Source organism: Ziziphus jujuba, chromosome 8, assembly GCF_031755915.1.
Source record: "Ziziphus jujuba cultivar Dongzao chromosome 8, ASM3175591v1".
Lineage (NCBI taxonomy): Eukaryota > Viridiplantae > Streptophyta > Magnoliopsida > Rosales > Rhamnaceae > Ziziphus > Ziziphus jujuba.
Window position 1 is genome coordinate 6,780,848 of NC_083386.1, and position 25,322 is coordinate 6,806,169.

At 33.8% G+C, this 25,322-nt stretch overlaps 1 protein-coding gene, 1 long non-coding RNA gene and 1 pseudogene across 2 annotated transcripts; all 3 read left to right on the forward strand.

Annotated features, from left to right (window-relative positions):
- Positions 1-3,181: 3,181 nt before the first annotated feature.
- LOC107435635 (uncharacterized) lies at positions 3,182-7,793 on the forward strand. The gene is made up of 6 exons (XR_009640180.1): positions 3,182-3,369; positions 3,529-3,647; positions 4,525-5,970; positions 6,047-6,118; positions 6,526-6,593; positions 6,992-7,793. It is a non-coding gene; the product is annotated as an uncharacterized LOC107435635 (long non-coding RNA).
- A 1,220-nt stretch (positions 7,794-9,013) lies between these two features.
- On the forward strand, positions 9,014-12,070 carry LOC132805030 (uncharacterized). The gene is made up of 7 exons (XM_060819776.1): positions 9,014-9,328; positions 9,449-9,526; positions 9,615-9,696; positions 9,784-9,840; positions 9,961-10,260; positions 10,565-10,920; positions 11,024-12,070. Exons 1-7 carry the CDS (start codon positions 9,014-9,016, stop codon positions 11,525-11,527), a joined length of 1,692 nt encoding a protein of 563 aa, XP_060675759.1. The 3' UTR covers positions 11,528-12,070.
- An 8,333-nt stretch (positions 12,071-20,403) lies between these two features.
- Positions 20,404-22,722, forward strand: LOC132804930 (uncharacterized; annotated as a pseudogene).
- The last annotated feature ends 2,600 nt before the right edge of the window (positions 22,723-25,322 follow it).

Here is a 25,322-nt window from a genome sequence, read left to right on the forward strand (position 1 = left end):
AATTGAAACTACAGCTAAATATTTACTCAACTACTTTAATTAATTATTTCAGTACAATGATTGCCTTTGAAATGAACTACAATATTCGTTCTAAAATGTATATTGCGATGGAGATAGCATTTCCAACCAACATTAAATAATTCAATAATTGAAGTCATCTTATTTCCCTTCCCATCTATCTTATGCCAGATGCATCCAAATGTTCATTTTTCTGTAGTTTCCTACATTTTTGCTTCAACACCGGATTCATAAACTCAAAATCTGCTACCACAGATTATTGTTTCTCTATTTTCTGTTTTTTCATTTAAATTCTTTTGAGCAATTTTCTTTTTAAATTTTTTGTTGTGTGTTCTGAAGGTTGACTATGAGTAAGAAAAAAGGTATTGTGTCAAGGTTGTAATTGTTCATCAACTTCTTAACAAAGAAAACAATGCCTTATACACACGTTCTCTCTCTCTCTCTCTCTCTCTCTCTCTCTCTCTCTCTCTCTCTCTCAAAAGATAATAATAGTAATAATGAAATAAAAAATAAATAAATAAAAAGGGAGAAATAAAGCCATACACATACAGAGGTCCTAATCCCCAATTGAGAACACAAAAAAGAATTGGGCCAAGCCTGCTTGTGCTTGAGCCTAAAGTACGATCATTAGTTTTTGGGTAGTCCAGCTCCATGGACTTCACGTAAGGCCCTGTCTGAAACTGAACAGGCCTAATCAGTCGGAAATTTATATAATTATTATTTTCTATGTATAATTTTTCTTTATCTCTGTTTTTATATGCAACTAACTTATTTCTCAAAATAAATAAATAAATAAATTATTTATTTTTACAACAATATAAAATTTATTTTATATTCAATTTACATTCTAATATCTTCTCCATTTAATTACAATATCAATAGAAAATGACTATCTGTTTTATAAAATGCTAGAATTCCTAATTTTTTTCCAAATGAATCATACATTGTCACATCAATCTGCAACGATTTCATGAGGTGTTAAGATTGTGTGTGTGTGTGTGTGTGAATGAAAAGAGCTACATTTACTAGAAACGAGTAGAAACATTATACATGTTTATCAAAAAAAAAAAAAAAAAAAAAAGAAGTTTATCAAAAAGAGTAGAAACATAATCCATACATATATATATATATGTATATATATTTGCTGCCAAACTATTAGCTAAGTTTCTTAACAATTTTAATCATGATTTATTCTTCTCCTAATAAATTAATTTCTTCCATTAGATTTCTCTTTTATATATGCTTTCTCTTTTCAAAAACTATCATTTCTATTAATAAACAATGAAAAGGAAAAAGCTTTAATTCCATAACAAAATACGATGAAAATAATATTTTATGTATAGATTTGTAACAGCCCAGACCACCTACATCAAGATATTGTCCACTTTGGGCCCAATTCGCACGGTTTTGCTCTTCCCGAGCCCAGAACAATGATGGGTCACAGGAAAAGGCCTCCTAGTGGTTAGGGGTCCCACCCCTACACCTGTCAGTCCCACTGGCCCGGGCCTCCCAGGCCCAACCAAGATATTGTCCTCTTTGGGGTATTCCAGGCCGTAGCCCCCCTCAAGGTTTTACGTTCTCCGTCAACGCAGCGGAAGACCTCTTGAAAGGAAAGGTATCCACACGCTTATAAGCCATACTTCGTTTCCCTTTCCAACCGATGTGGGATGTTACAGATTCTTATGCACTAGGACATAATTATACATGACATACACTTTGTCTCTGGCTCTAAATAAGATAGCAATACTACTTTTTATTTATTTTTTGATATGGAGTGAAAGAGACAATTAATGTATCAATACTCAACAAAGAAGAAATAAAAAAAAATTAAACAGAAAAAAATTATTACTTGTACAAAAAGGAAATTTTTTTAAAAGAAAATTTTCAACCAAACAATGTTTAAAAAGCCTCACAAGTTGTTTTATATTTACAAAGTTTTATATTGGTCATATACTATGCTTCTTGTACAGCATACGAGTGAGATTAATTTGGATATATCTATGAACGAGGCCTTTTTTTTTTTTTTTTTTCATTTTTCTTTTTCTTTGGGGGTGGGGTGGGGGGGAGGAGGTGAGTAAGAACGAATGTAAACGGTATACTTGTCATGACAATGTCAAATTAGTAATTTTTTTTTTTTTTTGGGTAAATGCCAAATTAATATAGTTTATAACCTAAAGAGTAAGCAAGCTTCCGGACCATGCATTCACCCAAAAAAGCTTGCGGACTGTGGAGGACTACTCACAGCTAGTGCATTTGTGCTTCAATAGAGATACAGTCAAAGGAAATTTTTTTTTTTTTTTTCAAATTTTATCAACAAATCTACATTTTATAACCTTTTTTTTTTTTCCGGGGTAAATAAAGTTAAGCATGAACTAATCGGATAACACATTTGGACCTCCTTGTGGGGACAGCTAGTGCAATAAAATCTACTGTTTTTTAAATCGGGTTCAAATTCTTTCATCCTTGATATTGGAAAAAAATGAAAAAGAAAACTTGTTGAACCAGATAATTTAAAAGGTCAGAGAAATATTGCTCCTCTATATATAATATTTATAAGCATAAATTGTTATTTGTTCTCTTCTTCTACCCCTGATTCCTATTTGGAATAGAAAAATTCCTGCTGTCTAGTTTGCATATTTCCTTTGTTCTTTTCTTGGATTTCTCAATTTTATTTTATTTTACGGTAGAGAATTGTCTGTTCATCTGGTGCCGCCTCCTGTGTCATGCCAAGGCTACATATGTATATATGCTTAGGCATTGCTACATGCTACATGCGATTATGCATGTGGACTATTATTTAATAGTATTAAATATTATTTTATTAATTTTTTTATGTATAAAATTAAAATTTGTTAAATTAATTTATAATATATATTTAAAATATTACAAATGATATTATTAATTTTAAATTTTTTTTTACCTAAAATAGAAAAATAATATAGAGAGTTAAAATTTATATTCTTAAATTCATGTATATATTATTATTATTATTTTATTGATAAATTTTAAATATTTTTATTTGAAATAAGATAAAATAATTTTTCACCTTTCTTTATATATATAAATATATATATATATATATAATTTTTTTAAAAAAAATTGATTAAGAAGTCTGATCCAAAGTGCTTAAGCACCACGAGCCACACAGAATGTAAAAGGTAGGAAAAAGCCACACAGAATGTAAAAGGTAGGAAAAAGCACCACGAGCCACACAGAATGTAAAAGGTAGGCAAAGGGTACTAGACGAGACGACTCCGAAAGTCGTCTGTTTGCACTTTTTGACCGTCTCAATCTCTATTTTTGAAAGAGAGGGAGAGAGAGAGAAAAGGATTGAGCTTCAAACTTCATACTGTAAGTTTTTGCCTTTGTCTTCTTAAAGTGGGTTTTTCATAGATTTGTTCTAATATTGATAGTGAACATTACCCTTTTCACTGTAGCTTTCCTTTCCCGTCGAATCCCTCAACTTTAAATATTTCCCACCTCTATTTCTTTGTACCCTTTTTGTTACAGAGAGAGAAAACAGGATTGGAATTGCAGTCTCACAGATCCAACTCGTTTTGTCGTTTTGTCCTACTCTTCAGGATTTGCAGTCTCGCAGATATAACTCGTTTGGCCCTACTCTTCAGGAGGTCAGCGATTCTCAAAGTGATAAACTATTTGTGTTTTTCTTTCTGGGTTTTTCTTTTTTGTTCGGTATTGATCAAATTAAATTCTTGTACATTTTATTTTATTCAATTTCTTTACTTATATGTACACACACACACACACACATATATATATATATACACATATATATATATATATACGAAGGCAGTAAAACACTCATAGATTGGGAAAAATGTGCTTTTCACTGAAATAATTATAATGTCCAATTTGACCATTTATCCAACTTGCAAAATAGTGTTAAAACAACGTAATTTGAGAAGAAAGAAAGGCATATATGTATTTTCACGGGTCGAAAATTGGAATACTGTTGGACATTTTTATATATAGCTATAGATATATATATTCTGAAAAAAAAAAAATTGTATAATTATGTGTAAGTGGTTTTCTGCATTTTCCCTTAACAAGAATTCGGTTTCTTTTTTGCAGCTGAGAGAGCTCTAAACTGCCCTTTTTTTTTTTTATAATTTTTATTTTAACTTTCTGCAAACAGTTTGTACTCCGACATCGTCATAAGATTTCAACTTTCGTTGCACTAGCAGTGGCCATTTGGTAACATTGATGTTTTCAGTTTTCTTTTCTTTCTTTTTTTTTTTTTTTTTAAAAAAAATTTAACTTTAGGTAGACACTTTGTTATAATTTTTAAATCCATCTTAATTAAATTAGGCTCATGCATTTTGATCATAAACAATTTTCTTTATTAGCTCTATTACAAATTAATCAATATTGTAATAGTTATTTATTATTCATGCATATATATATATATATATATACACGTACTACATTGTGTCTTTAATAAAAAAAAGAAATAATTAATAATATTAATTTATTTTTTATATATAGAATTATGGGTCCTCAAGGTGTCCTCCCAGCTGGATTCATTGTTCGTGAACTTCTTGACAAAGGAAACTACCAGGACTGGAGCGTTTGGGTGAAAACCTACTTGATGAGTGAAGATCTTTGGGACATTGTGGAATCTATGGATGAACCTCCACAACCCAAACATGGTGATGCATTCAAGTATTGGAGGTCCAAGAACGCCTCTGCTGTAACATCCCGTTCCGAACCATGTCGGGATTTTTGCATGTTGATCGAGGTTGACTGTTGATCGTTGACCGAAGGGGTCAAAAGTTGACTTTTTGATCCGATTAGAATTCTAGGTTGGCTGAGGTACCGTTACGAAATACACGTTGGCACGAGTTCGTAGACTAGTAGCACGTTGAAAACGGAGCTACGGTTTGAAAGTTATGAGCAAAACAAGTTGAGGTCCAAACTGTCCAAAGGGTGCCGGAGTTGACTTTTTATTCATGCAAGGTTGAGCTTTGACTCATGCATGGTTGTGAAGTGCTCGTCGATACGAGTCCGTAAACTAGCGGCACGTCCGATTTGGACATGTGGTTTGAAAGTTATGGATCTGTAGAGTTTTTCAAATACCGTATTATTTTAATATTATTTTTAAACACGTAACGATGTGCCACGTGTGACTTAATGAAGGTGACCATGTGTCACCATGTTGAGAAGCCACATGTCAACCATGTGTAAAATCAAATTATTTTTATTATTATTTTAAATAATAACATTATTATTTAATAATTTTTTTATTTTCCTTTTTCTTTTTCTTTTTCTTTTCCTTTTTCTTTTCTTTTTCTTTTTCTTTTCTTTTCCCCACGTGGGAAAACACCGTCTCTTTTCTTTTTTTCTTTTTTTTCTTTTCCTTTCCTTCCCTTCTTCTTCCCCGAGCCCGACAGAGACAAAACGCAGAAATTCTTTTTCTCTCTCTCTCTCTCCTTTGACTCTCTCCCTCTCCCTGTTTGACTGACCGGTTGGCCGGATTTCAGTCGCCGGAATGTAACACGCGCCGGCCACCGTCCAAGCCCACATGCCGGCGAGCTCACCAGCCAAATTTGACTGCCGGCCGGCCGGCGACACGCCCAGATCGGGCCAGCGAAGTCGCGGCGGCGAGGTGAAATTTTTCCGGCGATTCTCGCCGTTTCCGGCCAGCCCAATCCGAATTAAACCTCATCTCCCCCTATTTTAGGTCCTCTGGGTGTGTTTGGTTTGTTGGATTGGCCAGGATTGGATGGGACACAGTCCCAGTCTGCTGTTTGGTTGATCATTTTGAGCTCGGGACAGATGTAACCTAAACAGTAAATTAATCCCAAATGATCAGGAAACAGCTGACCCGTCTCTCCCCCTAGGTCATTTTTGTCCCAAACTCAAAAAAGCCCTTGTTCTCTCGCTTATCGTTGCCTCGCGTGGAAGATCAAAGGAAAAATCACAGCTCGGTTGGTGAGTATCTCTATCTACATCTCTATATCTGTTTTCTTCTCTACTTCTTCCTGTATTGTGACATTTCTTCGTATAGGCCATCTACTATAGTCGATCTGGAGAAAGGGCTTCCATTTGCAAGCAAAACCCCAAACTGCAAAGAACCCAGGTAAGTGTCATCTGTCTCTCCTCTCTGTGTTGTTGTCGTAGGATCTCGCCGATATATCTTTAAAAAAAAAAAAAATTTGCTTAAAAATGTTACCCAAAAAATCGTTAGTTTTTTCTCTGCCTGTGGGAAATTTTTTTTCCCTCAATTTGTGTTTTCTTTCGGGTTGGGAAAGGGCTTCCATCTCCTCTCTGTTTTATGTTGTCATGGGTGTGGATTTGAAACCCACTTTTGATCTCTCACCGAGATATCTGCATATACAGATGTTTTCTAACCATTTCCATTTTTGTTCTCAAAAAAACTTGCATTTTTTGGTTCATGTTTTAAAACCCAAAAATCTAGTTTTTCCTTTCTTCTTTCTGGTGATGCGATAGACTAATTGCCTCTCTTGTTCCCAAACTCGTGTATAGGCCATCTTATAGTCGATCTGGAAAGGGCTTCCATTTGCAAGCAAAACCCCAAACTGCAAAGAACCCAGGTAAGTGTCATCTGTCTCTCCTCTCTATTTTGTTGTCGTGGGATCTGTCTCTCCTCTCCTCTCTGTTTTGTTGTCGTGCAAAGAACCCCAAATTGTTAGTTTTTTCTCTGCATTTGTGAAATTTTTTTTCCCTCAATTTGTGTTTGCTTTCGGGTTGGGAAAGGGCTTCCATCTCCTCTCTGTTTTATATTGTCATGGGTGTGGATTTGAAACCCACTTTTGATCTTTCACCGAGATATCTGCATATACAGATGTTTTCTAACCATTTCCATTTTTGTTCTAAAAAAAACTTGCATTTTTTGGTTCTTGTTTTAAAACCCAAAAATCTAGTTTTTCCTTTCTTCTTTCTGGTGATGCGATAGACTAATTGCCTCTCTTGTTCCCAAACTCGTGTATAGGCCATCTTATAGTCGATCTGGAAAGGGATTCCATTTGCAAGCAAAACCCCAAACTGCAAAGAACCCAGGTAAGTTTCAGCTGTCTCTCCTCTCTGTTTTGTTGTCGTGGGATCTGTCTCTCCTCTCCTCTCTGTTTTGTTGTCGTGCAAAGAACCCCAAATTGTTAGTTTTTTCTCTGCATTTGTGAAATTTTTTTTCCCTCAATACAAATTATTGCACCCAAGATAGTCTGCAAATTTTACACACTGCCTGATGGGTTCCAAAACAAAAACCTTCACCTAAACACTTTCACTCTATATTTTCACAAAAAAAAATATACTGAATTTTTATGATAGGACTGTGTTAAGCATTATTACTGATAGGACTTGAAAATGGTAAGGCTACACAGATCAGGATGAACAGCAAAATAGTTTTCTTCTGCTCTGTGTTTCGTTGTTTAGATTTATTCCTGTACGCTTTAGTGGAGAAGCTCTTGGCGAGTCTCTTTGCTGCACGGGGCAGTAACAACAAACCACACATTGCAGATATTAGTTTCCAAATCACAGCAGAATTTGCCAAAATGCTTGCAACTATTTCTAAATGTATGATGTATATTTATCTCTATGGCACTTGTGTTGTGCATTTTTATGAACAAAATATCCTATTTTTGAAATTCAAATGGTCATGGTGTATCTCTCATCTGTCTTGCTGCACAGTGGAACAATATGTTTCTTTATGATGAAGTATTAAAAATTCACCTATTTCGTAGAAGAGCTCGTTAATATTTTCTGCTGTCTTTGCTGATGTTTCAATGAAGAACATTCCATTCTCTTGAGCATAGTGCTCCCCCTCCTGCAATCATTTACAATAAGTTAAAAAAATATTGAAAGTTTTTACAATGAAAGTTTTGGACTGATATAGCTGTGCTTCAAACTACGTTAAAGATGTTATGCTACTTTCATGCACACCGTGTAAAAATATTGAAATAATACGAGGCATTATGCTAAAATTAATTCCTTAAAATAATACAATTTTAAAAGTAAAAGAAAACGAGCTATAAAGGTGTGTTTCATCGTTGACCACTGCAAATTACAGAAAAAAATATATTGACCATTACGATCATTAAATAAACTATAATATATATATATATATATATTGATCATTACAGTCATGTATTCTTATAATTAAAAAATTCATCCTTGGAAAAAACATTTCTACTATCGTTTAATCTATTTCTATATATGAAAATCAAAGTTTGGATGCTTTTTTTTTTTTTCCTTTCTTTTTTGGTAACAAGTTGGATCCTTTTATTATTCACCAAAAAAAAAAAGAAAAAGGTTGGATCCTTTTATGTGTTGGAAAAGTGACATGACATTATTGTCAATATTTACCAATTCTCAAATTGAGTTATTTATTTAGCACGGTGATAATTATAAGATATTTTTTTTTAAAGATTCTATTAGATGATTTGGGTTCTAAAAATTTATAAGCATTTTGGTCTTTCGACCATAAATATTGGATCAATTTTGGAGCATTACATGTGATATCTTAGTTATAAAATATGTGTGTTAACCCTACATTTGTTTTAGTGTTTTAGAGATAAAATATATCTTAGAGATAAAATATGTGTGTTTTAGTGTTTTAGTGTTTTTGGTTGATGACAAATGGAATGAGAAATGCATTGTAAGTTGAAAAATGCTTGACACGAACATGATTTATTGGATTAGTCAGCTTGTTAAACGACACATGTGATTAGGAATATGATTGCTCATACTTGAAAAATGGTAAATGAAAATCCTGGTTTGCTACATAGTTGATATATGACAAGTGGAATTAAATTTTGATTAGTCATACTCATCTTATGGCAAACGAAAGGAATTGATTTGCGTTGGTTCATACAAATAGATGTATATTGGAATTGATTTGCGTTGTTTAGTCCAAAGTAGTTTATGTTTATCAAATTTAATATGCTATTTATTTATTTATTTTTCTTGAAGCATTTTTTTGTTTTTTATTTTATTTTTTTATTTTTTTGTAGTACATATGGATCGAAGAAAAGTCGCTGCATTCCTTTTACTTCCAAATGATTCACAATTAGAGTCTTTTTGTACGGCTTTTATGTTACTTTTGCTTATGTATATGTACTGGGCATGTATAAGACGAAATGTCAGAGGTTATAGAAATCAATTACCTAGGAATGCAGAATTGCATATGTCTTTTCTAAATAGTCTGCTAGACAATGATGTTAATTGTATTAGTCAGCTTAGGATGGATAGGAGAAAATTTGATACTTTATGTCAATTATTAGATGATGATGGATATGTTAAAAGTGATGGCATTGTTACATTGCAAGAGCAAGTGTGTATATTTCTGCACATAATTGCTCACCATACCAAGAACCGTACAATTATCACTAGATTTTTTAGATCGGGAGAGACAATAAGTCGATATTTCAATTCTGTGTTGCATGGAGTACAGCGCTTACATAAGATTCTGTTGAGCCCTCCAAAACTTATATCAGATAATTGTTTGGATGATAGATGGAAAGTATTTAAGGTACGTTTGTGGAATAGCTTCGTTATTAATATTATAGTTCAATTAGTTGGAACATTATCTGATGTTAGTAACTTTGTTAATGGCGTAGAATTGTTTGGGAGCTTTAGATGGAACTTACATTAAGGTGAATGTACCAGAAATCGATAAGCCAAGATATCGTACAAGAAAGGGTGAGATAGCCACAAATGTTTTAGGTGTATGTAATCCAAATATGGAATTTATATTTGTATTACCTGGTTGGGAAGGTTCCGCTTCAGATTCAAGAGTACTCCGTGATGCATTAAGTAGGCCAAATGGGTTAAGAGTACCAACCGGTAAGGCTAATTATCAAAATTTAAATTGTAGTAACCAACATTGCATACACTAATAGGTGATATGTTTTTGTTTTTTAGGTTGTTATTACTTAGTGGATGCTGGTTATACTAATGGTGAAGGATTTCTTGCACCATATAGAGGAACAAGATATCATCTTTCTGAGTGGAGAGACGGTTGTGCACCCATAAATCACGAAGAGTATTTCAACATGAAGCATGCATCTGCTAGGAATGTCATACAAAGATGCTTTGGGGTTCTTAAAAAGCGGTGGGCAATTTTAAGAAGTCCATCTTTCTATCCTATTACAACACAAATCAAGATCATTACCGCATGTTGCCTTATACATAATCTTATTAGAAGAGAAATGATAATTGATCCTGGGGAAGTTGAGTTTGATAGGAGTGAAGATGTTGCCGTTAGTACTGACGATGACATTATAGGATCGATTTCTTCCTCAGACCAATGGACTAACTGGAGAGATGATTTAGCTAAGCAAATGTTTGCTGAGAGGAGATGTCATGGACATTAGTGGTCGCATGTTTTAATGCTCTTGTAGATGTTTTATTTTATACTGTTTGTTAAACATCTTGGATCATTTGTATGAAAACCAATTTATATTATATGCCATTGTTGTCATATGTGAATGATTTTTCCTTATTTTCTTGCTGTTATTTGTTTGCTGTTATTGTATTGTTGAAATCATAAAAATTTGTATTTTAATAGAAATGGAAGTTGGAGGTAGCAGTCACTATATCCGAGGGATTGAATCTAGACGTACATGGAGCAAAGGGGAGGAAGATGCTTTGCTGCTTATTTTAGATGAGGTTGTAGCTAGTGGGCAGCGGTGTGACACCGGATCATTCAAGCCTGGCACAATTACTATGATTGAGAGGCGATTGGCTGAGATATGTCCTAATTCGGGCTTGCGACCAAATCCACACATTGAGTCAAAGCTGAAAAAGTGGAAGAAGCAATACGGTATAATATATGATATGCTAAACAAAAGTGGCTTCGGATGGAATGACTCTCTTAAATGTGTGGACGTTGATAGTGACGAAGTTTGGAAAGCATATGTGCAGGTTTTGAAACTTTGGACATCAGTTTTCATTGAATTTTTTCACTTGATATATGAAGTTATGTTTTTCTATTGTTTACAATTAAAAGTTTGTTTTTTTATTTTAGAGTAACCCAAGTGCAAAGGCATGGAGAAGTAAACCGTTTCCGCTATATGAGAGGCTTGCTAGTATTTTTGGAAAGGATCGGGCAACAGGACATGGAGCACAAACTCCAATTGATATGGTCAATGATTTGAATTTGGAGAGTGGAAATGAACAATTTAATGATGTATGTTCTCCAATGTCTGTGAATGAAATCCATAGTGAACCGTCTACCCGACCCAAATCAAGAGGTAAGAGAAAATCTGGAATGAAGGATGATGACATTGTGAGCGGGTTTGGCAATGTAGCAGAGAAATTGTTTGATAAATTGGCTGCAAAGTTAGATAAATCGGAAGCCAATTATCCACAATACTTAGCTATGGAGCTAGACAGGTTAGGCTTCTCTGTTGATGACAATCTCGAAATCTCTAAGGCAATGAGATTGGATCCATCGAACGTTGAGGTTTTTAAGATTATTAGAACGGATACGGGCAAGATTGAATTTGCTAGAAAATTTTTAAATTACTAGGTGTTGCTGTGTATCATATATTTAAGACTATGTATGAGGGGATAATAACTATGAACACTTGGATGTGAACTTTATGGACATATGTTGTATGGTCGTTTATGGACATGTGGTATGGTAATGGATGTTAGTATTTAATTATGTATGTAAAGACACTTATATGAAGCATGTGTTATGTTTTAGTGTATTAATATGCACCTGATTGATTTAGTTAATTGTTATTTTGTCTAATTTTATTATTATCTTATCATATTATGTTATAATTTATTATAATATGCAGGAACATTAAATGGCAAGGAGAAGAGTTTATGTTGTGTTTGAAGGTAGACAACCAGGAATATATAATTCTTGGCCTGAATGTCATCAACAGGTGCAAGGATTTAAGGATAATTTATATCAAGCCTATAATACAACTGAAGAAGCTGAAATAGCATATGCTGAGTATGTAGAACGAATGATGAGGAATCTAAATGAGGCAAATCCAATACAACATATCACCGCACATACACGTGCCAACTTGAATAATGAGTGGCGTAATGGTTTTATAATCGGTTGTTTGTTTGGATAACTATCAATGGGTATATTTATTTATTTGGCATATAAGTAGATTATTGGTGTAAAACCAAATATATACATTTGTATGGAGACAAGTATGTGAAATCGTACTTATCAACAAGTTTTTAATTAAATATGATGTTAACTTTATTTATTTGTACATATGATTTAACATATTATAATATCATTTTAATTTGTTTTGAAAACCATATATTAACATAATTTGTGGGTGTAAAAAAAATTACAATTTAATTACAATATAAAAACAAAATTTCATTACTTAACTTTATTTCTCATTAATTTTTATTTATAAAATATTATGTTATAATTTAATTTTCATTTAATTTTAAAATTACAAATTAATATAGTTTGTGGATGTAATAGTGTCGCATGAACAGTGTCACACAAGGGTTTTTATTTGTTAAAAGTCTCGGGAAAGAGAGAGAAAGAGAGAGAGGAGAGAGAGAGAGAGAGAGAGCCACCGCCGGCCACCGGAGTTTTCCACTGTTCTGGCCGAGTTACTGTACACACGCCGGCCAGAAAGCTTCCCCTCCTCATTTCCGGCAAAACCTCCAAGTTTCACGGCGATCGGAGCTCCGAAGTTCGGCGGCGAGTTTTTCCCCTCCACCGTCGGCCACCGCGAATCGACACTGTTCCGGCCATTTTCCGGCCACACGCGCCATACACCCATCATCCTCTCCTCAAGTCCGGCCGACCCACCAAAAATCAAGGCCATCGGACCACCAACGCGCCGGGATCGGAGCGTTTTCCGGCGAGGGGCCGGAAAACTTCAAACGGTGATTTCTCCGCCGTCCGACCTCCATTTTGCTCACCGCCGGTCTCGTTGGGTTGCTCTCCTCAAGATCTACAAGTCTGCAAAATTGCACCACCAACGGCCACCACACGCGCCGCCGCTGGCGACGGTTGCCGGTGACCGCGGCGGCTCGCCGGAAAGTACTGTTCCGGCGAGTACCCAGTTTTTCGGCCGGCTCCAGTCCGCTGTGTTCGACCTCCTGAACCTGAATCCGGCATCCGTTTCCGCCAATTCGCGACGGTTTGGGAGAATTGCGGAGCCGAAACCCGACAAGCTTCCCGGCGAAATTCAAACCCCGTCGGGTACGATCATCGGAAATTGAAACCGAATCTGTGATCAGCATCACTCGAGCTTCGATTCGGTATATAACTCGCAGATTCTAGGTATCGTTTGTGTTTTGACCCCTCGGGTACCGGGTATTATTTACCCGAATAAAATATTAATTTATTTGACTGTCTGTGAATTTTGTTCTAGGAGCACCGGTGAGTCGTAGAATTGATCCCGTAGTGGATCATGGGTTAATTGCGTGCTCCAGGTGAGTGACCCACCTTCAAATTAATTTTGGGGAATTTAATTGGTGAATATATTATGTGTGATTTAAATATTTGGAATTTAATTTCTATGTGCCAAATATTTATTTGATTTATTGTGGAATTATTTGTGAATTTATCGGATTTAAAAAAATGTGCATTTCACCAATTTATGCCATGTGAAATTATTTTATGGTTTTGCGAATTTTGAAATTCGGGTGGTTTTAATAGTAAAATGGGCACGATTTGATTTTCAAATATTTCAAAGAAAATATTTGGTTATGTTGGTGATTTCAATTTTTATAAAATATGCCCATGGAATATTATGAGATTTGATTATGATATTTCGAGAAATTATTTATGCTTGGAAAAAGTGGATATTTGAATTGATGGATTTGGGAGTTGGTGGATTTGAAAATCATGAAATTTATGGTATTGATTATAAAGAAATTACGGAGAATTTCCGGGTTCAAGCGGATGGACTATGCCCGCTATGTTTATGAAAAATGTGAAATTTGTTATATAATTTAAATATGTGGATTTTATGATTTTTGGATGCACCGTGCATGTACTGGTGTTCTGTTTATATGTGATATGATTAGTGTGCACAAGGTTGTGATTAGCGCGCAGGTGGGTGTGATTAGCGCGCAGGTGATGTGATTAGCGCGCAGGTGGGTGTGATTAGCACGCGGTTGATATTATAAGGTTGTCCTGTGGTTGCCATCGGATGAGGGTAGGCCACCACCCATGGCCGGGACACCAGGTTAGCAGCGGTGCAGTGGGACGCCACGCGACCGTATGCCGATTTCTTTCTATAACCTCCTGTCTGGCGGTACCTTGGGACGCTGGGTACTGTTGGCACCACTGGTATATAGTGGGTGCATCAACTGATTTTCGGAACGGTGTTTTAAAAATAAATTGTTTTAAAGCTGTATTGGAATTAAAATTAATTATTACTGTTCGGATATTTATTTGATGTCTTGGTTTTCGGGGAATATGAATAAAGGGTTTTGTGAAAAGGTTTTAAAAGGGGAACCTTTCCAACTGAGAGAATTGTAAGGGTTTTGAGAGAAATTATTATTTCCAATTAATTATTATCTATCTACTTACTACTGTGATATTATATTGTATAGTAGATAGGGTCACTCACTGAGATGATTAGCATCTCACACTCTTAAATTCTGTTCCTCTAGGTACCAGGTTGTCGGTGTTCATCCAGAGCGGACTTGATCTTCATCGCTGTTTTACTTCGTGAAGTAACCTGTTCTTCTTTATTGCAGTTGTACTATTTCTTTCACTCTTGTTGTATTTATTTTGCACTGGATTACTGTATTTATTTTGAAGTGCTGAATTTGTGGAATCAATTTGTAGTAATGTGGGAGGAATAAGGGGATGTTTTTAGAAGTGTGTTTTCAGTGCAGGTAATTTTTGGTTAGTCCTACCCTTAGGGGAGGTGCTGCCGGATTTTCCGTTGGAAGGTTCGGTGGTATTTGCCTGGGATCAGGGCTGTCTAGGGTTCCGAAGCGCCGTTTGCAAGTTTCTCTCTTTAACCTCCCCGCTAGTCGGTACTCGGGACGCTGGGTATCGGAGGGCATCACCGGTATATGGTGTGGTGCGTCAGGTGTAATTTTTCAAATAATGTTTCAAACCCCAAAGGTGTTCAAAAATGATTTATTATAATTTATTACAGGTTAATTATATATTGGGGCATGTATTTATTTTTTTATTCTTTATCAAATGGTTTAATCCCTTGGTTTTCGGGAAGTACGTATATCGGGTTTTGTGAAAATGTTTTAAAAGGGGAACTTTTCCAATGGAGTGAATAGTGAGGGTTTTGAGAGAAAATATTACTTCAATTGTTTATTTATTTAATTATTCGGTATTGATTAATTAAATTTTTTTATTTTTATATTATTAATATTAAAGGTGTACAGCAGATAGGGTCACTCACTGAGATGATTAGCATCTCACTCTTAAATTCCGTTCCCCTAGGTTCAGGTTGGAGACGTTGATTGTCCGGGGAGAGCCCAACGTGTAACACCCCGTCCCGAACCATGTCGGAAATTTTTGCACGTTGACCGAGGTTGACCGTTGACCGTTGACCAAAGGGGTCAAAAGTTGACTTTTTGATCCGGTTAGAATTCTAGGTTGACTGAGGTACTGTTACGAAGTACACGTTGGCACGAGTTCGTAGACTGGTAGCACGTTGAAAACGGAGCTACGGTTTGAAAGTTATGAGCAAAACAAGTTGAGGTCCAAACTGTCCGAGGGGTGCCGGAGTTGACTTTTTAGGCATGCAAGGTTGAGCGTTGACTCATGCATGGTTGTGAAGTGCTCGTCGATACGAGTCCGTAGACTAGCGGCACGTCCGATTTGGACATGTGGTTTGAAAGTTATGGACCTGTAAAGTTTTTCAAATACTGTATTATTTTATTATTATTTTTTAAACGCGTAACGATGTGCCACGTGTGACTTACTGAAGGTGACCATGTGTCACCATGGTGAAATGCCACATGTCAACCATGTGTAAAATCAAATTATTTTTATTATTATTTTAAATAATATTGTTTTTATTTAATTAATTTGAACTTATTTGTTTTATTTTTCCTTTTTCCTTTTTCTTTTTCTTTTCCTTTTTCTTTTCTTTTTCTTTTTCTTTTCTTTTCCCCACGTGGGAAAACACCATTTTTTTTTCTTTTTTTTTCCTTTTTTTTTCCTTCTTCTTCCCCGAGCACCAAAACACAAAACACACACAGTTTTTTTCTCCCACCGGCCGTCCCTCTCTCTCTCCTTGCTGCACTTTTTGGGGCCACCCATACAGTACACGCGCCGGCCACCGTCCAAGCCCACCACCTCGCGACCTCGGCCACCAAGTTTCCCAGCCAGCCGCCACCGGACGCACCCAGATCGGGCCGGCGAAGTCACGGCGGCGAGGTGAAATTTTTCCGGCGATTCTCGCCATTTCCGACCAACCCAGCCCGTCCCATACCTCTATCCCACTATTTTTTACCCCTCTGAGTCCATTTCCGGGGTTAGATTGCCCAAAATCCCCACCGTTTGAAAAATCCCTCAAGATCAAAACCGGCCGAAGCTTCCCGACCAAATTCCGGCCACCTCCGGCGGAATTGGGGTCGATGGAGACCGGATTGGTGATCCTCATTCCACGAGCTTTGATTCGGTATATCATTCGCCTATTTTGGTTACCGTTTGTGTTTTGACCCCCCCGGGTACCAGGTATTATTTACCCGATTAAAATATTATTTTATTTGACTGTCTGTGAATTTTGTTCTAGGAGCACCAGTGAGTCGTGAAATTGATCCCATGGTGGATCATGGTTTAATTGCGTGCTCCAGGTGAGTGATCCACCTTTAAAAATATTTTTGGGGTAATTAATTGTATTTATGTGGTATTAATTTGATATCTGTAAATTGTGCTCATGTGGTGTATTTTAAATACAATCGGAAAAAATATTATTTTATATATATATTTACCCATTGGTGTTAAATGAAATTTTGGGTCATTAGAAATTCCCGATTATTATTTCATTATGATTAAATGGTATTTGTTACACATGAGCAAGTATTTTCAGTAATTAATTGCGTCTGGATTTTATATCATTTTTGGGCAATTAATTATGTTTAATTGGTATTTAAATTAGACTCATGTGGTATGATTTAATTATGGTTTTATTGTGGTTGAATTTATTTATTATGCATGAGCAAAGTATGTTTCGGTATTAATTGTACGTGATTTTAAGTAATATTTTTCGGGCATAATTGGGTTAAATATTTTACGAAAATATTTGTTTAAATTTTATAAATTATGCCCGCGGTATTTTTATGGTTGCATCTCGTACTTCGAGGAAATTGTGGTTTGTTGGTTATCAATGTTTCGTACCGGGTTGTTAAATAAAAATATGTGGGATGGTAAGTATGAGAATTTAATGTATTTCCCACGGTAATTTTGGAAAAACGGTACGGTTGGTTATTATTGTTTATTTTTAGACGCACTCATACAGTATTGGTGTTCTGGTGTATGGTGTATGGACACATGGTAGCGCGCGGTTATTATGTGGTTTAGCGCGTGGTTATTACTTCACCCGTGAGTTGCCATTGGACCGTTGGGCAGGCAAGGTTATTGTTGTTCACAGCCGCCCCCCTCCTTGGCCGGGTTGATGGTTTTAACAGCGGTACTGTCGGGACGCTGAAGTGACCATTGCAGGTTTCTCTCTTTAACCCCCCGCCAGTCGGTGCTCAGGACGCTGGGTATCGGAGGGCATCACCGGTATATGGTGTGGTGCGTCGGTGTAAATTGCAAATAATGTTTTAAACCCCAAAGGTATTCTAAAATTATTTATTATAATTTATTGCAGTTTATTTATATTTGGGGTATTTATTTATTTGTTATTTGTTAAATTATTTGGTCCCTTGGTTTTCGGGAAGTACGTACATCGGGTTTTGTGAAAATGTTTTAAAAGGGGAACATTTCAAACGGAGTGAATAGTGAGGGTTTTGAGAGAAATTATTACTTCATATGTTTATTTATTTAATTGTTCGGTATTGCTTAATTAAATTTCTTTATTTTTATATTATTATTATTAAAGGTGTATAGTAGATAGGGTCACTCACTGAGATGATTAGCATCTCACACTCTTAAATTCCGTTCCCCTAGGTCCAGATTGGAGACGTTGATTGTCCGGAGCGAGCCCAACGTCTCAGTTCGTTGCCGAAGGTTCAAGAAGTTTTTCTTCCCTTTTTCCTCTTGAACTTGTATTGTTTCTTTATCTGTCATTTTATAAATTCCACATTTGTTGTATAATGCTCTGTATACTGTATTGGACGTGTAGTTATTATTTATGCACTAGGTTGCCGCTGTTTTCTTTTGAAGTGCTGAAATTTGTGGAACCAATTTGTAGTTTGTGGGAGGAATAAGGGAATATTTTTAGAAGTGTGTTTTCAGTGCAGGTAATTTGTGGTAAGTAAATCCCTTAGGGGAGGCTCTGTCGGATTTTCCATTGGAGGGTCCGGTAGGGTTTCCCTGGGATCAGGGCTTGTCTAGGGTTCCGGAGGAGGAATTCTGGACGGGTCCTGACACAACGTCTCAATTCGTTGCCAAAGGTTCAAGAAGTATTTTTTTTCCCTTTTTCCTCTCTATCCTGTATTACTTCTTATCTGTCATTGTATAAATTCCACATTTATCTGTATAATGCTCTGTATATTGTATTGGACGTGTAGTTTTTATTTATGCACTGGGTTGCTGCTATTGTTTCTTTTGAAGTGCTGAAATTTGTGGAACCAATTTGTAGTTTGCGGGAGGAATAAGGGGATGAGTATTGAAGTGTGTTTTCAGTGCAGGTAATTTTTGGTTAGTCCTACCCTTAGGGGAGGTGCTGCCGGATTTTCCGTTGGAAGGTTCGGTGGTATTTCCCTGGGATCAGGGCTTGTCTAGGGTTCCGGGGAGGAATTCTAGACGGGTCCTGACATCTGCCCTCCATGTTATCCAAATTTCTTGTAACGCTGATGCTTTCTCTGAGATCAGAAATATAACTTCTGCTAAAGAAGCTTAGGATACCTTGGAAGTAAAATTCAAGCCTCAACCAGAATCTACAGACAAAATAATCTCCGACGACGAAGGTATAATATTTTATTTTATTTTTTATTAACTTGTGTATTTGAATCAAATTTTTACCATGATTTATAATATTTTATTTTATTTTTTATTAACTTGTATATTTGAATCATATATTTACCATAATTTTGAACAATTACATTAAATTAAACAAATTCATATAAAAGATTAAATTGTTGAGAGGTAGGTGAGTTAGATAACCAAAAAAATTATTACGAGCGTGCCATTTTTATATTTGAGAAAGAATAGTAAAAGCCATTTTTATATTTGAGAAAGAATAGTAAAAGGAAAAAATAATAACGTAATATAATCTAATTTTGAATTCAACAACTATAATTAAGAATAAAAAAATAACGATTTTAAATTATTTTTAATGCCTTGAATGAAAGAACTTCAATAACTTAAAATAAAATACAATAGTGAAGAAACCTCTGTATATGTATATATATATATATATATAATATGTATTTTAAAACTCCCTCCCAACGGATCTTTTTTCATCAATCTTAATAAGATAAAATAATTTATCTAATTGGAAAACAAAAATGCTTTTTATTGCTATCCATCGAGCTCAATTGAGCCATTGCATAAGTTTTTTTTTTATATAAAAATTAAATTAAATTAAATTACTATTTGTTTAAAAGATAAACAGTGAGGCTTAAACAAAATTTATTTTATTTTATTAAACTAAGATAATTTTTTTATGATTATTGGATTCTCATTTAAAAGATAAGGTCCAACAATTAATAAAATTCAATGGTTATCAAAGATATATCTTAGTATAATAAAGTAAAATGAATATTATTTGAAATTGATTATCAATATATATATATATATATGATATTAATATTGTATACGTTTTCAATAGGTATAGTTATACATGGAGATCGGGTCATCAAAGAGATATACACAAAACTCCCCACCAATATCAAGGGCTCAGGTATGTTAGATTTAGGTTAACACAAATGTACGATTATTGCAATAACATTTGAGAAACTTTGTCATAATTAATTTCCTGGTAATTTGTAGACACTGCTCTAGTTTAGTATGCAACAAAAAATCAATGAATTTACCCCCCAAAAAAAAAAAAAATCAATGGCAGCGAAACTTTGGATACCTTATAAATAACATTGAAGATTAAATTAAGTCAAATATATTAAGATTGTTTCAAAGAAACTCTAATTAAGTCAAATATATTAAGATTGTTTCAAAGAAATAAAAAAGTGGCAAAAACCATTGTTTCCACTTGTATAATGATCCAAAGATTTTGAATCCCAACAATATCCATAATATAACAAAAAAAAGAAAACTAAAAAGAAGAAGAAGAAAATAGCTTTAAAGAATTGAAAAAAAAAAATTAGGCATATGTTAATCTTGCATGATAGCTCATAGAATTTTCCTACAAAATTCTACTATTCTTGCAACTTGTTGTAAATTTGCCCAAATGTTTGTAGTTTTTTGAGACAATATTTCTTATCAATACACTACTAATTCAAAGCCATTAGTCAATCAACAGATAAGAACTTACATGGCAAATTTGGATCATTACAGAGACAGGCAATGCGCTTTGACATTTTAGGTACCTAATTAGTTTTATTCAATAGTTTATTGTTATTTATTTTGGTTCAAATTCATCCTTCTAATTTATTTATTTTGTATGTTTGATATCCCGCAATAGCTAAATTAATTTTTTATTTTTTTTATTATTAACACAGGGTTCCAGAATATATATGAAATGAAATTAATCCACATTCAAATCTGTGAACTTCTACGCCGAATGTGTGAAGAAATAACAAAATTAGATGAAACCTAATTAATAAAATCAGATATATATGGAGCACTTTTTTCTGCAGTTGAGGTGGGAAATCTTGACTTTGTTAAAAGCATATTAAAGTCAAGTCCGGATCTAGTGGAGGCTCACAATTCCACAAAAAGGAACATTTTTATGGTTGCAATTCTTTATCGCCATGCAAAAATTTTTAGCCTTATTCATGGAGTGAGCTCCAAATTAACAGCGGCAAATGATATAGATAATGGTGGTAATAACATGCTACGTATGGCTGGCTTGTTGTTGCCTTACCCACAACTTTCGTATTTCAGGAGCAGCTTTACAAATGCAGAGAGAACTACAATGGTTTAAGGTAATATCTTAGTTATAAGTTTTAAAATTTATATTTGGGTATCAAATAGCTAAAGCTGCTTTTTGTGGAGATAATTTAGCTACTTGCAAAACTACTATTTATTCAAAATTATCATAATATAAAGAAATGGCTTTTTAACTATAATCGAGCTTTCTGTGAAGATAATTTAGCTAGTTTCAAAACTACTATTTTTTCAAAATTATCATACCATAAAACAATGGCTTTTTAACTATAATCGAGCTAGTTGCCACTAGTGGCTTTTTTTTGTCTTTGTAGGTACAATGACGGTTAACTCGTGGTTAGAAAATTTAATTCAATTCTAGTTCCCTCTAATTGAAAAATTGAACCTGCCGCTCCCAAGTTTAAAATTAACGTTTCCATCTAGGTTTTCAAATTTTAATTTCTTGCAATCGATTAAACAAATTGCATATATATTTTGAACAAAATTGGTTAACTTCTTGATTCCACATGATCAACATTAAAATTCAATTTGTTCTAATTTAGGTATAGTTTTTAATTTTGTAGTTTAAATCCTCTAGCATTATAAATGTGCACATTTTTAATACGTCCTAACCATTACTATCCTTATCACATAGTAATAATATGATAACAATGTTAATTGAGGTTGAAACAACTAGTATTACCTCTTATATCTATATCTATTAGATGGTGGATTCAAAACACAATAAAAACAATTATTAATAATAATTAAACTAAAACTCAATAAATTGAAACTTGAAGGTTTTATAAATGGCAAAATTTTAAATTTACAAGTTTAAAGTGCAACTTCTCTAAATTATAGAATAGGAAAGTGCAGTTAATTAATTATATTAATATATATATATATATATATATATATATATATATTTGTTATAACATTTGATATATTTTGTTATACCCGTCAAATTACAAATATTTACAAACAGGAGGTGGAGTCAGTTGTACCTCAATGGAATTATGGACACACAAATTCAGAGTACATGACCCCAAGACAACTATTTACTAAAGAACACAAAGAACTGATATCCGATGGAGAAAAATGGATGAAAGAGACAGCAACTTCATGCACCGTTGTTGGTGCACTCATTATTACAATCATGTTTGCTGCAACATTTACTGTTCCTGGTGGGAATGATGAAACAACTGGTTTACCAAAGTTGCTTGATGACAAAATATTCATGCTCTTCTTCATATCAGATGCAATGTCACTTTTCTCTTCTACTACGTCAGTTTTGATGTTCTTGGGAATCCTTATTTCTAGATATGCCGAAGACGATTTCCTCAAGTCTTTGCCTAAGAAGCTCATAATTGGTCTTTGCACACTTTTCCTCTCCATTGCTGCCATGATGATAGCATTCTGCGCTGCTGCTTTCTTAATGCTTGATAAGAAATCTTGGGTTGTGTTTCCAATTATTTCTCTAGCTAGTGTTCCAGTTAGTTTGTTTGTTTTGATGCAATTCCCTCTTCTTGTTGAGATTTACCTTTCTACTTATGGACCTAGTATCTTTGATAGGAAGCCATAAAGTTGATTATGAATAGGAAATTTGTGGAAAATTGTGTATTATTATTATTATTAATATTATAAGCATACTTTTTTGCTTTATCCTTCTCTTCTACTCTTCCATTCCCTTTTTGGAATTTTAAAAAAAAAAAAAATCCTTCGATCTAGTTTGCAAATTTCCTTTGTTCTTTTCTTGGTTTTCTCAACTTTACTTTTTTTCTGTACAGAAATTTCTTTGCATCTGATGCCTCCTTCTGCACCACGCCATGGATATATATATATATATATATATATATAGAGAGAGAGAGAGAGAGAGAAAGAGAGAAAGAGGAAAAAAATAAAAAATAAATAAAAAGAAAAGAAAAAGTCTATCATCCGACGCCTATTTTTGGACCCACCATGGATATATATATATATATATATAAAGAGAGAGAGAGAGAGAGAGAGAGAGAGAGAGAGAGATTTAAAAAAAAAAAAAAAAGTCTATAAATATGTGTAAGAGGTTTTGTGCATTTTGTCTAAAAAGACTTGGCTTCTCATGAGCTAATATTCCACTTGGACAGCTCCACACAGTCACCAAGCATGCGAATAAAACATCTGTCTGTGTAAATAATTTTGTCGAAGTCTTTTATTGCAGCCGATCAGAGCTCTACACTACTTTTAGGAAAAAAAACCAAAAAAAAGAAAAAGAAAAAGGAAACAAAATCTTTCTACAAACAGTTTTTTAGCCTACAACTTCATTTGTTGGGACATCGACGTCATTGCTTGCAGTGTAAGATTTCAACTTTCATTACACTAGTGGTGGCCGTTTGGTAACATTTATGTTTTTAGTTTTCAATTTCTTTTTTCTTTTTTAATTTTTGAGATTTTAAACTTTAGCTAGGCACTTAGGTATAAATATTTTTCATTACCATTCACACGCAAATCCATCTTAGTTAAATCAGGCTCATGCATATCTGATCATGAACAATTTTTTTTCATTATTAGATATTACAAATTAATCAATAGAAAATACTATTTATTACTATTAGTGAATGATAACCAATAGAATTTATATGCCATATAGTAATTTAAAGGATAAAGAATTTTCTTTTCAAATTTTTAGTATAAAAAATAATAAAATTATACTTTCAATTAAAATTTATTATAAAAGAAGATAATCTTCATTAATGATAATAAATAGTAAGATTTTAATCAATATCATAGTAGTAATAAGTATGCTATAAATAACATTAAAGATTTAAATTAAATCAAAGATATTAAAAATTTGTTTCATGAATACAAAAGAGTGGCAAAAACCACTGTTTTCACTTGTACAATGATCTAGAGTTTGAATTAGTTTCCTAGATTCACAATATCAAAAAAATAAAAAATAAAAATTAAAGAATTGAAAAGTTAGGCATATATGTTAATCTTGCACGATAGCTTATATACAATTTTCTTAAAAAATCTCCATTTGTTATTGAAGCTTGTTAGAGATTTGCACAATAAATATTTGTAGTTGTAATTGTAACAATATTTCTTCTTAATATACCATTAATTCAAAGCCATTAGTCAATCAACAGATAAGGAATTACACAGGATTCAAGAAAATATATGAAATGAAATTGGTCCACATTCAAACCTCTGAACTTTTACGACGAATGTGCGAAGAAATAAAAAAATTAGATGTAACCCAAATATCAAAATCAAATATTATAGCTGCACTTTTTCAAGCTGTAGAAAAAGGGAAATTTTGTCCTTGTTAAAAGTATATTAAAGTCGAGTCCAGATCTAGCGGAGACCCAGGATTCCCATGGAGGAACATATTTATGGTTACAATTTGTTGTCACCAGGCAAAAATTTTTAGCCTTATTCGTGGAGTTGGCTCCAAATTAACAGCAACAAATCGTCTAGATCTATATAGAGACAACATGCTACATATGGCTGGCTTTTTATTGATTCACCCAAAACTTCATCGTACTTCAGGAGCTGCTTCACAAATGCAGAGAATTACAATGGTTTAAGCTACCTAATATAATTATATATATATATTTCTTTAGCTATATGCTTTAAAATGTATTTAATATAACCATGCATTTTTAAAGACACAATCTAGTTGGAAAACTGTTATTTTCTCTAGCAAAATTTTAGTTCTTAAAATCATTATTTAATAAAATAATAATTTTGTAATTAAATTGTCTTTATAGGAGCAACAATCATTAATTACTAGTTGGGTAATTCAAATAAAGATCATTTGTATTTTTGTATCCTTTAATTTGGGAAAGCTAAATTTGCATCCCTTAACTTTAAAACATTTAAATTTAAATTTTCAAATTAAAATTTGTTACATTTTGGGACAACTAGATATTTTGACTAGCATCAGTCTCCATCCCACATAAACAACAATTTGTTGTAATCTAGTTTCGTCATTGTAATTTAAACCCTCTATTAGTTTGAAATATTTACATTTTAGTACCCACTAATTATTAACATCCTTAACCAAATAAATAAATAAATAAATGATTGGACTAAAATATATATAACAATTGAAATTGAAGGGACTCTAAAATGTAACTTCCCAACTCATATAGGGCTCAAATAAAGTTATTAATTATATATTTTGCTATAACATTTGATATATTTATAT